This window comes from Sus scrofa, chromosome 17, assembly GCF_000003025.6.
Source record: "Sus scrofa isolate TJ Tabasco breed Duroc chromosome 17, Sscrofa11.1, whole genome shotgun sequence".
NCBI lineage: Eukaryota > Metazoa > Chordata > Mammalia > Artiodactyla > Suidae > Sus > Sus scrofa.
Window position 1 is genome coordinate 33,191,698 of NC_010459.5, and position 16,083 is coordinate 33,207,780.

At 50.7% G+C, this 16,083-nt stretch overlaps 1 protein-coding gene across 1 annotated transcript in view; it reads right to left on the reverse strand.

Annotated features, from left to right (window-relative positions):
* The window catches only part of TGM3 (transglutaminase 3), a 44,165-nt gene continuing 28,285 nt past the window's right edge, over positions 204–16,083 (reverse strand). The window contains exons 8-13 of the mRNA XM_021077597.1: positions 13,750–13,853; positions 11,884–12,129; positions 7,523–7,849; positions 4,880–5,037; positions 1,193–1,326; positions 204–838 (exon numbers count right to left, since the gene is read on the reverse strand). Coding sequence (XP_020933256.1) covers positions 691–838; positions 1,193–1,326; positions 4,880–5,037; positions 7,523–7,849; positions 11,884–12,129; positions 13,750–13,853 — 1,117 coding nt within the window. The 3' untranslated portion in view covers positions 204–690. The remainder of the gene's footprint in view (positions 839–1,192; positions 1,327–4,879; positions 5,038–7,522; positions 7,850–11,883; positions 12,130–13,749; positions 13,854–16,083) is intronic.

Below are 16,083 nucleotides of genomic sequence, written 5' to 3' on the forward strand. Positions count from 1 at the left end.
TATCTTCGGACATCATCTTAGAGAGTTTTCCTGAACCGACCTGAAATGTCTCCCTAGTTTTGCACCACAGACGATCCCACTGCTTTCAGACGTTGAACTTGAGAGCACAGCCTCCCCAAGGCCATTCCTCCTCCAGGACATGGCCCGGCTCCCCCCTCTTTCTCCTCCTCCACCCCTGTAGGCGAAGCAGCAGTCATGTAGGGTCGGTGCGGTGTGATCATGCGCTACGTAACATTTATTTTGAGGGTGCGGATGTGAGTGCCACAGTGGAAGGTGCCCCCCCCACCTCTTCGGCAGCCTGAGGGAGGAGCAGGATTGTCCCAGCTGCAAGCTGGGGATCAGTCCAGGCCCCGTATCCATTTGGAGGGTCGCTGCGTCAGATGCCACTCTGTCCCCACAGTACTGAGGGGGTGAGGGCTGAGCGGGGCTGTGGGGCTCATAGAACGGGTAGCGTCAGCGAGAAGCTCGGGGAATGTGCAAAAATGATCAAATCACGGGCCAGGGTGGCGCTAGCCAGCCCTGCCTGGGAGTGAGGGAGGGGTGTGTGCTGGAGGCTGGAGGGCCGCGTCCGGGCCGCCTTGGGGGACGGAGTGGGTTTCCCAGGGTGGACAGCGTCGGCAGGGGGCTCACTCCACAGGTGAGCCCTGCCTGCTCTGCGTTCCCAAGTTTGTATGAGGCCACCTGGGCCCTTCACTCAGCCACGTCGATGGACAGCATGGACTTGATCGCAGGGAATTTGTTGCAGGAGAAGTCAGCGAGGAGCTGCTTGGTGCCGCTCCGGGTGGGCATGATCTCAAAACGCACTCGGGACCGCTCCTTGGGGCGCAGGGCTGGCACGCTGATGGGGAAGGAGCAGTCAGGGGGAGGCTCTGGTGGGGCTGGATGTGGGCGCCGCCCCTTCAGCTGCCTCAGGCTGCTGCCCTGGGTCACCGAGCCCCTCCAGCCCTGGGATCCCTCAGCAGAGGAAAGCGGGGTTCCATGTTCTCCCAAATATGAGGACCAGCCCCAAGCCCTGGTGACCTGGCCTTCCAGTGAGTTCAAGTTTGGTGAACCCTCAAACCAAATGCAATTGCGTATCCCCATGTGCAGATTCCTGGGCTGGAGGAGTTCTGTCTGCCCTGCCGGGGGCTCTGGGGAGGCCCCCTCTGCCCCCTCCCACCATCCCACACCGGCCCCTCAGCCTGGGACTCACTCGATCCTGAGGCTGCCCAGCAGCAGGCCGCTACCCTCCACCTTCAGCACGCAGTCCTTCACTGGCTCATCCAGCGGGTTGGCGAAGAGCATCTGCACATTCACGGGCTTCTTCACCCGGGCCTGGTCCAGCACCTGCAGGGAGAGGGATGGATGGAGTCAGGGCCTGGCTGCTCATCTCACCTGTCCTTGGTGAGAGCCGATGGGGCTGGGCAGGTGACTTGGTGATGGGGGAGATGTCACCGAGCACAAGGAAGGGAGGACTGCTTGTTTAGTCCTCCTAAGTGCCGGCGACATCCACACAGGGGTTCCTTGGAAATTGCCATCATCCCCATGCCCAACAGGGTACCCAGGCATAGAGCAAGAGGTGGCACAATGCAAGGCGGGGCATGCTTGACGTTCCTGCTGGGTTCACAGGCCCCACTTCCCAGGACTGCCCGGCTCCAGGAGCGCTGTCCTGAGGCTTGGAACATGTTTCACTCTACCTTAATCCCAGTACTTTCTTTGAACCTCCTCCTCCCAAGTCCTGCTTCTCCCCTTCCGGCCTGGAAGCCTCCTTCCTGCTCAGACCCCAGCCCCTCCGTCCGCCTGCTTCCTGCTCCTCCCGCCTCAATCCAGGCCACTCTCCTCTGATGACATCAGGTCTATCCATGTCCTTCTAAACTTTCTGGAACCCAAAGGTTCCCTGCGTGCCACGTGCGTTCTGCACAAGGTCCTTGATCAAGGGCTGGAGAAGCCTTGGTTTCTGGTCACAGAAGCAACCTGGCCTATTTGTTTGCTTGCAAGGGTTTGCTTCCAGGAAGCAGCCAAGACTGAGTAGATGTGTCATCTTCCTGGGCCTCGACTCCCTCCTCTGATAAAGAGGGCTGATCCCGCCCTGTGGCCCTCCCTGCAGGAGCAGGAAGCAAATGAGGTCATGGATGCAGAAGAAGGCCTTTGGAAATAGATACTGAAACTGAGTGGCTGGTGGATTTCTTTTCTTCTTTTGAGGATCCCTAGAAGTGGCTGCTTCTTGTTGCTTTGGTTTTTCTTTTCTTGCCACCAATTCTCACCACAACCTTTTTACAGCAATAGAGCTACAGTTCAGATTGATTCCATAAGCGGGGCCTTTCTGGTTGCAGAGTCTTTTGCTTTTCTTGCTCGGCCCTGCAATGCCTCCCAGGCACTGGTGCCTTAACTGAAACATGCAGAGACTGTGCTCTCTACCACAGTTTCCCCCATGGGACTCATTTCAGCGTATGGCATGACTTGCAGACTGAAGCACAGTGTAATGCCCCTGGGACACAAGGGGACATAAGTGGTGCCATACTTTTTGCCTGGATATTCAATTTGAGATTTTCATGTTTTGTTTACTCTCCGTTATTGCTGCGTACCTCCCTGTCCTATTGACCTAAATCTGTACATGCCCTCAAAGGAGAGAATACAAGCCACCAGAAACCTGGGTCCGAGTGTCAGTAGGTCATGGGCCAGCATGAAGGCCATCACCCCTCAGAACAAAGTTCAGGTTCTACAGTCCTCAAGGCCTACTCCCAATCATTGCCAGATAAGAGAATGGGATTTTTATCCACATTTTATCTTTTCGTTCAGATCACCCACGTGAGTTAGAAAATAAGCTGTGTGATGATTCATTCAATCAAGACCAGAGTGTCTGGTGTCTCCTAAGGCTGAAATAAAGGAGAGGTTGTGTCAAGATGCCCAAAAGAGGAAAGAGCAGATGCCTTTTAAGAAGATTAAATAAGAAAGTTTTCAATGGCCCATTTCCAGCCTGCGTGTGTTTTGATTTCCTTTCTAAAGCTGTTACCCTCTTGAAAGTCAAAGCTGACTTGATATGGAAATTTAAAAGATGGGGAGCAAAACTGTTGAAGAAAAGAGAGCACTGTAAGACCGTTTGAGGATGATGGGGGGAAACTAACTTCATTTAAACACTGATCATGTGAATGCAGGATGTTTTGTTTTGCAACCTCAGGAGCAGGAAACAACCTATCTCTCATTCTACAGGGACAGGGTGCATTTCTTGGAAACGCCCCGGGAGCAGGAGAGGATTCTACACTGAGGGGACAAGCGCGGGTTGACAGTGAGAGCTCCAGAGGAAAAAGAAGGCCAGCCTGGAGCCCAGAAGCCTATTCTAGTCCTGCCCTGGGGAGCAGGTTGTTTCTGTGATGGGCCCGGAACAGGGGCGGGGTCCCCCCTCTGGAGTTCACAGTCTGGTAGGAGACCCACAGCCCAACCGTTGCCCATGCAGGTGTAACTCCAACACAGACGAAGGCTGTGAAGTAGGAGACACAGGCCCTGGGGGTGGTTCGCTGGGGCCCTGGTGGGGGGACGGGGCTTCAACAAAGACTCCCCTGCTGTGTGGCTGCAGAGGTGTCCGGATGTCCTGGGAAGGGCCTGAGGTCTAGCCCTGGCTCTGGCAGTAACTGGCCACTTCTCAATAAGTGGCAGGGCCTGGATACAAGGTCTGAAGCCCTGCCCCTCTCTGCTTTCCTCCAGGCTGGCTGTCCGGGCGCCGGCTCCCTAGCCCCGGAGGTGGTGGACCATGTTCCATTCTGAAGCATTGTCCAGACTAACCAGGACAGTGGGAGAGTTTGATCACAGGCCAGTGGCACAGGAGTGGGTCCCCCTGCCCTCTGATATCAGGATCCCCTGAAGCTGGAGTTTCGCTTAGGGAGGCTGGGACCAGGGCAGCCACAAGTCCTCCAGAAATCTGGGGCTGGGGAGGCTGCTGGCATTGGGATGGAACGAGAAAAGGCAGCTGGGGCAGTAGATGGGAGAAGCCTGAGCCGGGAAGCTCCATGTGCGACCCCCTGGGAAGATCCCACCTTTGCTTCTCCATTCACCTGCCTGTCCCTGCCTGCCAGCCTCTCATGCTCAGACTTGTGCTGTCTGGCTCTGGCGGCCTCCACCCTGGTCTGGCAGGTGGGGAGGGGGAGGGACAGACTTAGAGTCAACACAAATACTTGCAACCCTGGGGGCTGAGAAAGGGACAGAGTGGCCTCAGGGATCTCCCACAGACCTGCAAGTCCCAGCGCCCCCATGCCTGGGCTCTTGGGAGCAGAGCCTGCAGCCAAGAGCAGAGATGAAGGCATTCTCACCCTCAGCCACTGTGGGGATGCTATGTGGCTATGGACGTGCCCCGATGCCCCAGGAAGGGCCTGAGGTCTAGCCCCGGCTCTGGCAGTAATGGGCGACGCCCTTCTCTCTGGACCTCCGTTTGCTTAAGTGTGAAACAGCAGGGAGTGGAAGCCTGAGACAAGGCTCCTTAGAGTCCACAATTCTGAAATCCTGGGGTCTAAAGATTTGCTCTACAAATGGGTCCGGGGGCTAGGCTTTGGCCTTCCTGTAGGCAGGGACCCACCCCTTGTGTCCCTCTGTGGTTCCCGAACCTGGCAGAGCCCAGGGTGCAGCAGATGTGCAGAGCGAGTGAGCTGAAGCGCCCCTCCAGCCACTCCTCTGCTGGCATCCCCACTGCATCCAGAGCTGCAGCCAAAGAAGCCACAGGGCAACGTGCCTGGGTATCTTGCCAGCCTGGGAGCAGGGACACTGTTTGGGGGAACCCTTGGCTGGTCCATTGGGCAGAAGCTGGACCGAAGGTGGGTCTGGTCCTCTGTCCCTATCAGCCGGGAAGGGCCTTCCTTGGGGTCTGGGAGCCTGGGTTGGCTGGGAAGACACCCCTTGAGCGCCCCTTTACCTCCAGGGTCAGGGTAGGGTTGTCCAGGATGACGTTTCTCTCCACCACCACCTCGGGCTCGTCGGTGACCTGGCACACAGCTGTGATCCGGATCATGTTGTCTGCTTTCAGGTACTTCTCATACTGAGCATATGCAATCTTTACAGGGTGCTGTATTTCTGGAAGGAGAAGCCAGGGAGCAGAGTGAGAGGGAGTGGAGTTGTTGGCTTCTGAAGCCTTAAGCACAGAGGCCAGGCTATGTCAGTGCCAGCTTGCCAGGAATATCTGGAGCCCAGGTTCGCCTGAGGCCTCCCTGGCCAGGCCCTGCGGGAAACACCCTCCTGCTCTGTGCCGGCTGCAGTGCCGGGGCTAGGAGAGACCAGGACTCCAGCTGGCTGGGCAGATTCCAGGAGAAGGGGCTCCTCACCGCAGAGGCTTCCTCCCCAGCCTGGAAAACATCAGAGGGCACGTTTCCTTCCGGGGTGGTGGTGGGGGGAAGAGCACGAGCATTCACTCATTGCCCGATGGTGAAAACAGTAATGACAACACAGTAATAACTAGCCAAGGAAGTCACGGGTTGGCTAAATGAGTGTTTGGCTCTTCCCAGGTCATCTAATAGCCTGGGATTCTATTGCAACAGCCTCTGAACCACCTCCCCAGCTCTGGTTGCTCCTGCTTCCAAGACACCCCTACACACACTGGTCAGACAAGCTTTAGAAGCACTTTTGCTCCCCCATGTCGTGTCATTCTTCTTCCATGCCACTTCACAAATCTTCCATGCCCGCCCCCCCAAAAAATCTGGTCTTGCAATGACCCCTCAGTCTAGTGTTGCATCCCTGAACCCATGTCATCTCTCCCTCAAAAGAACCCTCCCATGCTTCTCATTGTCCTTTTGACAAATTGGCTACCTCAGCCCCTCCAGGCTTTGACTCACCAGGTTCCCTCCGATGGAAAGGCCTTCCTTGGTTTTTCTCCCTTTACCCGGCTCCTCCCCAAGCTGCAAGGCTCCTCTCTGACTCTTGGGACGAGCAGCAGGGACGTCTCCTTCCTCTGGGTGCAGAGCCACCGACCCCCCTCCCTCATGCAGTCATGCTGGGTGGTCCAGGGGTGCCCTGGCTGCTGTTTGAGGTTAGGCTGTGAAGTGAGTTCTGCTTCTGCTTTCAGCACTAGAGGGATTTTCCCAGCCTGCTCCAAATGTGGAGATGACCGGCCCTTTCATCGGCTGGTCCCGTCCTCTTGGACAGTGAACTCTGAGGTTCAGAAAGGGAGGGGAGATCTTGACAGGGTCACCCAGAAAGTAGGTGATGACATCAGGCCACTTCCCCTGCCTCCTCCCCCTGCCCACTTTATTCTGCTGCCTCTTGCCAAAGTAGGGCCTTTTGGGAAACCATTTCTCTCACGTGAATTATTCTTGGCCTGCAAAGATAGCTCTTCCCTTGAGCTTTAAAGGTACATCACAGCCAGGCAGGTGCTTTTGGAGTTGGGGTGATTCCTACTAAATTCTGCCAGAAGACAGGTTGCCTGAGAGGATGCTGCCTTCTGACAGGTATAGTACCTCTCAATTTCCCAGCAGAAATCTTTCAAGATGGGTTGTATAATTAATCAGTTTTTATTAGTTTCTTATGTGAAGCAAACAGTCACCCCACCCTTGTTAATCTGCTTTGTGAGCCCGAACTTTTCATAACAGCTTGAAGGATTTTGCGAATGTGGGCACACCTGCATTCTAATCCTTCTGCAGCCCCAGCTTCCCTCTGCTCCACCTTGCTCTCTTCCTGTCTGCGCTAGGGAGCACGGAGGCGCAAGAAAACTCATCACTGTCGCTGGCAATCCAGAAACTCCACCCATCCACGGGCAGGTGCGGGGGAGCAGTGAGACTTTCAGAGCCTGTGGTCTGTGGCAGCCCTTCTAGGGTCAAACCTGGGGTGGGGGGGGGGGGAGGGGGCCTGGGGGAGGGGTGGCAGCAACACAGTCTAGAAAATGGGGCATTGGCAATGGATTTAGCATCAGGAAATCTAGGATCAAGACGCTGGCACTGCCACTCGCTACCTATGACACATGCTCCCTTAATCTCTCCAAGCCTCAGTGACTGCCTCTGTAAAAGGGAATACTGAACTCTGTCCTTTTAGAAGGTCAAATGTGATCAAATACAAGAGTATGTATGGAAGGGATAAATAACCAGGACCTTCTGTACAGCACAGAGAACTATATTCACTGTCCTATGATAAACCATAATGGAAAAGAATATTAAAAAAGAGTGCATGTGTGTGTGTGTAACTGGATCACTTTGCTATACAGCTGAAATTAACACAATGTTGCACCTCAACTACACTTCAATTAAAAAATAAACATTAAATGAAAAAACAGTATATAAGGAAGCATTCTCTGCCCCGGGGTAAAGAGCTATATACCTGCGGTGCATCTATTTCTTGCCAAAGCCTCCCACCTTCTTCTCCTAGGGCGTATGGGGATTTTGGTTGGCACCACCCTGCCTTGCATTGTTTATCATGGCAGCAACTCCCCAAACTTCCAAACGCAAGGCTTAACCACAGAGGCCACGTGCTGTTCCCACATCAGTTGAGTCAGTTCCAATAGGAACCCTCCGAACCCAAGAGAATTCCAGCTACCTTTGGTGCCGGTATCCCAGCAACCTACAGGATGAGTTACCTTCTTTAGGATCCAGAGATATGGTGATGGAGTCCTTCCACACCTCGTGTACGAGTGTGCCATTGTAGACGATGGTCCAGGCTGACATGTTCACTGTCACCGTCTTCTTATCATCCGTTAGGTTTTTGAGCATCAGGGCCAGGTTGACTTCTTTGCCCACGGCCAGTAGGCCCGTGACCTTGAACCTCCCAGAGATGCTGGGCTCCCGTTCCTCTCGTTCCTCTCGTTCATCTCTTGTGAAAGTTCTTGCCGATGTTGGGCCAAATGACAACCTGGGCTTAAGTTTCCCCAGAGCCTTTTCAAATGCTTGTCTTTCCTCCCTGGAACCTGTGTGTTGGGAAAAGAGAGAAGGGTCTCAAGGATATGGTGGCAACCTGGACAAAGTCCAGCATCCTGCCTGGAAAGAGGGCCTGGGACTAACACTGGTTCTGCTGCCTGCATGACGATTCTGATCCAGACGATTCTGTCTGGTTTCTTCAGGCCCCCATTTCATCCTCCAATGAGGCTCGTAGCTCAGCTCTTCCAATCAGCTCTAAATTTCCTAAATTTTCATGGAGCTGTAGGGAAAGCTGTATTAGCACCTGCAAACAATTGGCTTGAGATTTTGCTTAGGTTACTTAGCTTAGATTCCTTCCTTCCTTCCTTCCTTCCTTCCTTCTATAATAAAAGGTTCTTTGTGAGACTTAAAGAATAAACAGATAATTTAAAAATAACAAAAACTGAGCTGAAAAAAGTTAGAATGAGTTCCTAGGTGAAAAAAAGTCATGATTTAGAATTAACATCATGAAATTTTTTTTAAGGCACTTTGCCATGTTATTCTGCTTTGTTTCCAAAGTGCTCTGAGGAGGGAAGAGTGGAAATTTTGTCCCCATCAGTTGACAAGAACTCCCCGTGACTGGTTAGTTCCAGGTTATAACTGGTTTACATGGTGGAGAGAGTCCAGGTTTCAAAAACACAAAAGCCGAGCTACAGGATGGGTTTTCTGATTCTGCCTCAGGTTGGAGGTGCTGCTCATAGTAGCGTTATAAACAGCCCCCAGAGAATGGCCAAGATCATGGCCTTAAAAAATCATGGCTCTTGAGGTGCTAAGAGCAGAGGACCAGCTCTAAGCTTCTGAGCTAGGGTAGAGCACGCAGTTCACAGAAGGCTCCCTGCCTTGACCTGAAGAAAGCTCTGCTGTCAAGGAGAAGGTGTGGACCTTCCAGGAAACCAGACAGAGGTAGACAAAGAAGAATGACCATTCTACGCCCCTGCCCCCCAACTTCTCCAACCAACCTGTGAAATTTTAAGGCACCAGATGACTTATTATAAGCACTTTACAATTCAGTGAGGCCTTTCCCACAAATTACATGTAACAACTAGCAAAGACCCCAAGGCTAGCTCATCCAAGCCCATCAGTTAGAGCTAAGGCCCTAAGAGGAGAAGCGGCTGGTCCAAGGGACTGGTCATCTGGGAACTAGGGGCAGAAAGGGGGCCAGTCCCCAGAAGTCTAGAACCTGTAGGTTAAAGTTCCTCCCACACACCTACTAGAAAGGAGGCAGGCAGCCAAATTACCCGAGCTGATAGCTCCTGGTGGGCTGGGTTCCTTTTCGTGCCTTTCCATGCTCTAGCCAAGTTGTAAGTCCACACCCAGGATTGATGGCTGTGCTGGGAGCTGAGCCTCTGTGCCCAGAACCTCGAAGCAGGTGTGTTTGCACAATGAAGCTCAGAGCCTAGAAGCCTATATAGGTCACCTGCCCGGCTTACTCAAGACTAAGCTTCCTGCTGCTGTTTTCTCCCTTGGTGCTGTTGTTGCGCAAAAGCTTAGCAGCCCATTTTATGAGCTTTTCCTCCCTGGGGCCTTCAGACACAAGCTGGCATCATTAGGTAAGGAGAACTCAGCAACAACAGGCGGGGTGATCAGCCCTGCTGTCACATGGGGACTGGGCATCGCCAGGGGTCCTGTAGGGATTCCCCAGCCTCCCCCTCGCTCAGAAGGTTTGGCCGGGACAGCTAGAGCCCTCAAGAAGCAGAATCAAGGTACACCAGTCCGGTCAGGAACCCCAGGGAATCACAGAGCCGTGTGAGCAGTGCACTTCCAAAGTCCCTTTGGGAGGTCATTCCAATGAGGCAGCAGATGTTCAAGTTGATAAAATCACTGCTGTTAATAAATACTCCTCATGGTGCACCTGGCACCACCCTTGGCACCTGTTCACCAGCTCGGGTATATCCCACTGAAGACAGGCCTGGCTAGTCTCACTTCACAGGGGAGGAAATGAGGGATCAGAGATCCTAAGAATCTTGCTTGAATTTCCTTCTGGGCTTTCTAGGCTAGAAGTCGTCATACTAAGTGAAGTCAGTCAGACAGAGAAAGACAATCTCATATGAGACCACTAACAGGCAGAGTCTAATTAAAAACGATACAAAGGAACTTATGAAACAGAAACAGACTCAAAGATTTTGAAACCAAACTTACAGTTTCCAAAGGGGAAACACTGCGGAGGAGGGAGAATTAGGAGGCTGGGATTCATATAGCCACACTATTATACATAAATAAGTAAGCAACAAGAACTTACTGTATAGCGCAGGGAAATCTAGGCAATGCTGTGTAATAACCTATATGGGAAAGAATCTGCAAAGGAATGGGTCTATGTATACGTAGAACGGATTTACTTTGTTGTACACCTGAAACTAACACAGCTTTGTAAGTCAACCCTACTCCAATAAAATGTTTTGAAAAATTCTGCTTGAGGAGTTCCCATCATGGCGCAGTGGAAATCAATTCGACTAGGATCCATGAGGTGGTGGGTTTGATCCCGGGCCTCACTCAGTGGGTTAAGGATCCGGTGTTGCCGTGAGCTGTGGCGTAGGTTGCAGACGCGGCTCAGATCTGGCGTTGCTGTGGCTGTGGTGTAGGCTGACAGCTACAGCTCCAATTAGACCCCTAGCCTGGGAACCTCCAATGCCACGGGTGTGGACCTAAAAAAGGAGAAAAAAAAAAAAAAAAAAAAAAGGAAAAGAAAAATCCTGCTTGATGTCGCACAGTTATAATGGGTAGGACAGGAGTTCACCTCTTGCTTGGGGTTATCTGTTCCCCAGCCCCTGCCCTTGTTTGCACATTGTGACATTGCTGAGAGTGTTCATCCACGTGGCCTTTCCACCTAGTCTTAGAGCTCAGCCAGGGCGGGACCCGTCTGTAGGATGCTTCCTGCCTCCGGGAACCAGGCATGGGCAGGCACTCAGGGAGGTCTCAGTAGATGTTTATCGACTGAGAGAAGGGCCATCTGACCCCAACCGTGGGAATGGCTTGCAGAGGTGGACTGGGGCCAGTGGGGGCACCGACCTTATTACCCTAGAGTCATGCTTCAAAATGCCCACAAAGCCGGTCACCCACTTGGACTGGGAGTCAGGCCCAGTCTCCTGTGCTCAGCTTTCCTCTTCTGTGAATGGCAGCCAACAGCAGCAGCCAGCAGGGGCATGGAGCTGTGGGGTTTACTTTAGGGTGCATGTGGGTGCCTTCACGAGAGCTCGTTTCTGGATCCCTCAGAACCAACGTGAGTCAGCTGAAGCAATTATTTCAGAACATTTTAGAAAGGGCGAAATGTTGTTGCCATTAAGGGGCGACTGGCCTGCCAGACCAAGCATTAATTTGCTTTGGGCTATTTCTAAAAGTGAACATTGCCTTCAAATGTAAAACTTCTGTCGCCACGGAGAATCCTCAGGGAGGGAGGTCGCTGACTCTGAAAGCAACCTCCGAAATAGAGCAGCAAATGCGATCTGTGTTAAAGGTAGTCCCACAGCAACGAGCCTTCCAGGTGATGTCAGGGGGACCCACACTCATGGGGATGCTGAAGATTTCGGGGACTTGGGCATTGTCCTTATGGCATCGTCCCACCCCACCTGGCTTTTGGGGAGACCTCTGAAGTGCACAAAGCACAGGTCCATATCTTTGGAGACTTGATCCATTTCTTTCTCCAGGTGATGTTTCCTGTCTTTTGTTTCTTGGAGGCTAGGGGAGTCAGCTGCCTTAGAGGCCCTTGGGGGTCTCCTGTGGGGGGGATGTTTCTCCCTGTGATGTTTAACCACGGTGCTGTCACCCCAGCTACGCAATTGGCAAAGTGATGCAGCTGTAGATGAACTGGCCTGACAGCTGCCTGAGCCCTGTGGCAAACGTCTGCTGGCACCGCATCTGCCTGTGACAGTTCTGTCCCACTGGAAACAGTCTGGGGAGCTGGGCATTAGACGCCAGGGAGCAGCCCTACCATCCAGGCAGAACTGACTGAGAATGCGGGAGGAGTTTGAGCAATTTTTCCTTCTCTTCCCTCAAAGCTGTCTTCCCACTGCAAGCCCTGGGTGGCATAGCCCATCTGCGCCCCTCCTACCTTCTGGGTACTTGTACTTTTCCGTGACATCCATGCGAGAGTAGCTGCCCACCGCCTTGGTACTAATGTACCTGCCGATGCTGTGAGAATCTGTGGAAGTCCGCTTCTGGGCACCAGTTGAGGCATCGTAGATCCAGGTGATGCGGTCAGCATTGACCTCCGAAAAGATGAAGGGCAGGTCGAAGTCCAAGTTCACATCACCCTCTCGAATAGCGATAACGGAAGCAGGACCGCACTGGAACACCCCTGGTGGCCAGGGTGCAGAGGTTAGGGGCATGGCAAAGCCAGGCTCATCTGCAGCAGCACAGTCCAGGGTCTGCTCCCCTGGGGGGCCATCCACAACCACCCGACTCCCCTGCCTCTACCCCACCAAACTCCACCAACCCCGACAGTCTGCCCCCCTCATTTGGCACTCGGCAAGACCCTCCTGGGTCATTGTTATCTCCTGCAATGGCAAATAATTCTGCCCAAATCACTTGCCACCCCCCACCCCCCATTCCCGGAAGACTTCTCTGAATACCCAGTCCTAAGGGATCCCCTGTTTCTTCAGGTTCCCAAGCCTTTGCTATCATCCTCCCTTTTCTAGCATGGGTCGCTCGGGCAGATAGGCAGGTAGATGGGTACATGGAGAGACAGACAGAAAGATAAGCAGGTAGATACATGGATGGATATAGATGTAGACACAGAGAGAGTTTCATTCATGAAACACCCAGCTGAAAACAAGCAAGATGCAGCAGTATAGAAAGAAGAGTATTGGTCTATTTGTGTGTACAAAACAAATAAAAAGACAGCAACTTTCAACCACTTTTTTTTTTTTTTTTTTACCATGACCTCTAGAAATAAGTAGATTTTATATCATGGCACATATATGATCCTGAAACGAAGGTTCCACGGACGGTCCTTATTCTTACTGTGTCCAGCGCGCCCTGACACTTTCTCTCCCTTTCCTTTTCTCTACCCTTTTCCATGCTATTCTATTTCGTTTCTTAAAACAATGGTCACACCCCATTAATCTGCTTTTATAGCCACTAATGGGTTGCAGTAAAAAGTCTCAACAGTGGCCTAGAAAAAATCTGGAGGCTTACCCAACACCCCCCTTCCCCAGCCTCAATCTAACATTCATGGCTTCTGATTGAGATGCTGCAGCTGGGGCCGGGGGTAAGACTTCCTTTTCATTGCAAGTCCTTTTAGAATGGTTTGAAAAAAATGTTAACCATGTCACATATTACTTTTATAGTTTTTTTTTTTTTTTTAAGTTTGAATGGAACAATTGAAAATGAAGGTAACAGACAATGCTCTGGAGGTTGGGGGTGGGGAGAGGACATCTTCCCAGAGAGCTTGAGACCCAACCTCTGATGGGAGAGAGGCCAGAGATGAGAGCAGAAGCCGTGGGAGCACAGGGACAGGGGCGGGCTGCCTGTGCGAGGAGAGCTTGGCCTGGCAGGGGACACGTATGAAGGTGAGAGAGGTGCTGCCAGCCATGATCGTGGAGGCCTTGGGCTGAGCTGGGGAATTTGGACTGAGTCCCAAGGCGACACGAAGCCAAAAGATTTCTATGCTGGGGGCGGGTAGGCTCCCGGAGGTGGTGCGAGAGAATTGCTGTTGGCAAGGCAGGGCTCCTTTCCTTTGCTGCCAGGCATGTGCAGGGCCTGCTCAGCAGCTGTGTGGGTGCATGAGTGGCACTCATTTAAAGAGCAGCCTAGGCCAAGCAAAATTAGGAGGGAAATCTACTTTGAAGATATTTTTTTGTTGAAAAGACTCAGATGCCTTTTCTGTGCTGCTGTCCACCACTGTAAAGAACTGAGAGATCAGGATTTATAACCAAATCCAGAGAAGGGGGCCATCAGCAGGCCAACAGGGGCTTACCTTCGCTCTCCTCCTGGGGGGTGGCATCCAGAACCTGCCATCCACTGTAAGAAGAGCCCAGGTCATTCCGCACAAACCAGGCTTCATTCCAGACGTGGAAATTCCTGCAGACAGAACCAGAGACTGAAGAGCATACCCAAGACCACACAGCAGAAGGATGGCAAAGTACCACACCTCTGATCTGACAGTGCAGTACCCTGCTACTCACCAAGCAAGTTTACTGTGTGTCAGGCATTGTGTTAGACCTTGGCAAGCACTGTCTTGCTCAAATTCTCAGAGCACTGTAAAATGGGTACTAATTTTATGCCCATCTCATAAAGGGGGAAACAGGCTCAGAGAAATTAAGCAGCTAGTACAGGCAGAGTCAAAGCTTTGGACCCAGGTATACCTAACTCCAAAACCCAAGACCCTGACTATGTTCCCCTGCCTTTCTGAGGATTAGAACAGATCTGGGTTAGAGCCAGCAATGCAGCAAGCAAACTCACAGAGCTTTCTCTGGTGCATCCTGTTGGAGAACACTACTCTATTTCAGGCGGGATGAAAATGAATGGGGCTGCAGCAAGAGTGACAGGTCTGGTTAAGAGCCACAAAGCACCTGGACTGAGGTACGGATTGAGGAATGACATATACCATATCCTAAAATGTTCTTCATTAATGACAGCTCTTTGTCTCCCAAACGGTATGTCTCAGTCATTGGTTCTCTCCCACACCTGGTAGAGCCAGTTAGCCAAAGCTTTATTCATACTTGATTCTGCCTGAGGCTACTCTTCTCCTCTCCACTCCCACAATAACTACATGAACATTGGCTTTGTCAGTTTGGGGTCTAAATTAGAAGAAAATGTAAGTTTGATATAAATTCCAGTTCTGTCCAATTTGAAAAAAAAATGCTTTTTATGCTCATGAGACAGAGAAGAGTTTTAAGCAGAGGACCAACTTCAGAATGATAAACCTGGCTAGGTGAAGATAATAAATTTGCAAGATACAACCTATAAAGATACAAACTATGGTTCTGTTTCCAGTATGGAGGAATAAGCTCATAACAGGCCATCACTTCTGCATAAAACAATAAACTGGAAAAAATACAAAAGGCAACTATCTGAGAGTGAACAGAGCAGGAGGATTTTGGAAAGGAGTCAAAACTTTGAGGAAGGGGCCAGCATGGGACAAGTTGCATTTTAGTGACTTTGCCCCTAAGGACAGGCTGCAGTTGGGGTAAAGTGCAGGACAGTAAAAACTCCAATAGACAGCCTAAGGAGATAAACAAATCCTGGGGTCACTAGAGAGTGAAGGGGAAGTCTTGGAAAGGAAAGAGTCAGAAAGGGGAACCTGGATTTATATATAAACTCTTCCCAAGCTTCTAGGTGACCCCTGAACTGGGCATAAATGAAACAGACCAAAAAGAGTCCAGCTAAAAATAAACGGAATGGACTGAAACTTGAGTTCCAACCACCACAGGTGAGAGAGTTTGCAGTTAGAGTCTACGCAAGTAGATTACCAAGACAAAATGCAGAATCAAGATGTCCAGGATACAATCCCAAATTACTCAACATACAAAGAAACAGAAAAAATGTGGCTTATCTTCAAAGCAAAAGACAATTAACAAGGACTAACCTTTAGATAACCCAGATGTTTGAATTAATTGGATAAGGGCTTTAAAACAGCTATTTTGGCTATGCTCAATGAAGTAAAAGAAAACATGCTCATGACAAATAAAAAGAGGGGAACTCTTAGCAGCAAAGTGGAAAATATGAAAAAAAAAAAAAAAAGAACCCAATGGAAAAGTCTAACTAGAAAAAAGACAAATATCTCAAAATAAGTAATTCAATGTATGGCTTACTAGCAGAATAGGGATAACAGAGGAAAGAGTCAGTAAGCTTGAAGACAGATCAGTAGAAATTATCCATTTGAAGAAAAGAGAGAAAAAAAGACTGAAAAAATCAATAGAGTAGGAAAAATATACGCAACATGTCTATTAGTCAGAGATTTACTACAATGAATATTATGAAGTATGTACAAATCATTAATTCACAGAAGAAGAATTCAAACATGCCAATAAGGGACAATGAGTAGGCAACTCATAAGCAATACAAATGATCATGGAACACATAAAAACAGTTTTAACCTCACCATCATTAAAAGACAATTAAAATGACAAATAACTATCATTATGCCTCTTAGACTGACAAAGATGAAAGCAGAGGATGATACACATTGTTGTGTGGTACTCATTTTCAGGTGCAGGAAAACAAGCACTGTCATACACCACTGGTGGGAGTTTAAGCTGGTATGGCAATTGGGCAATGAGTATGAAAAACCTTTAAAAATCTACATACC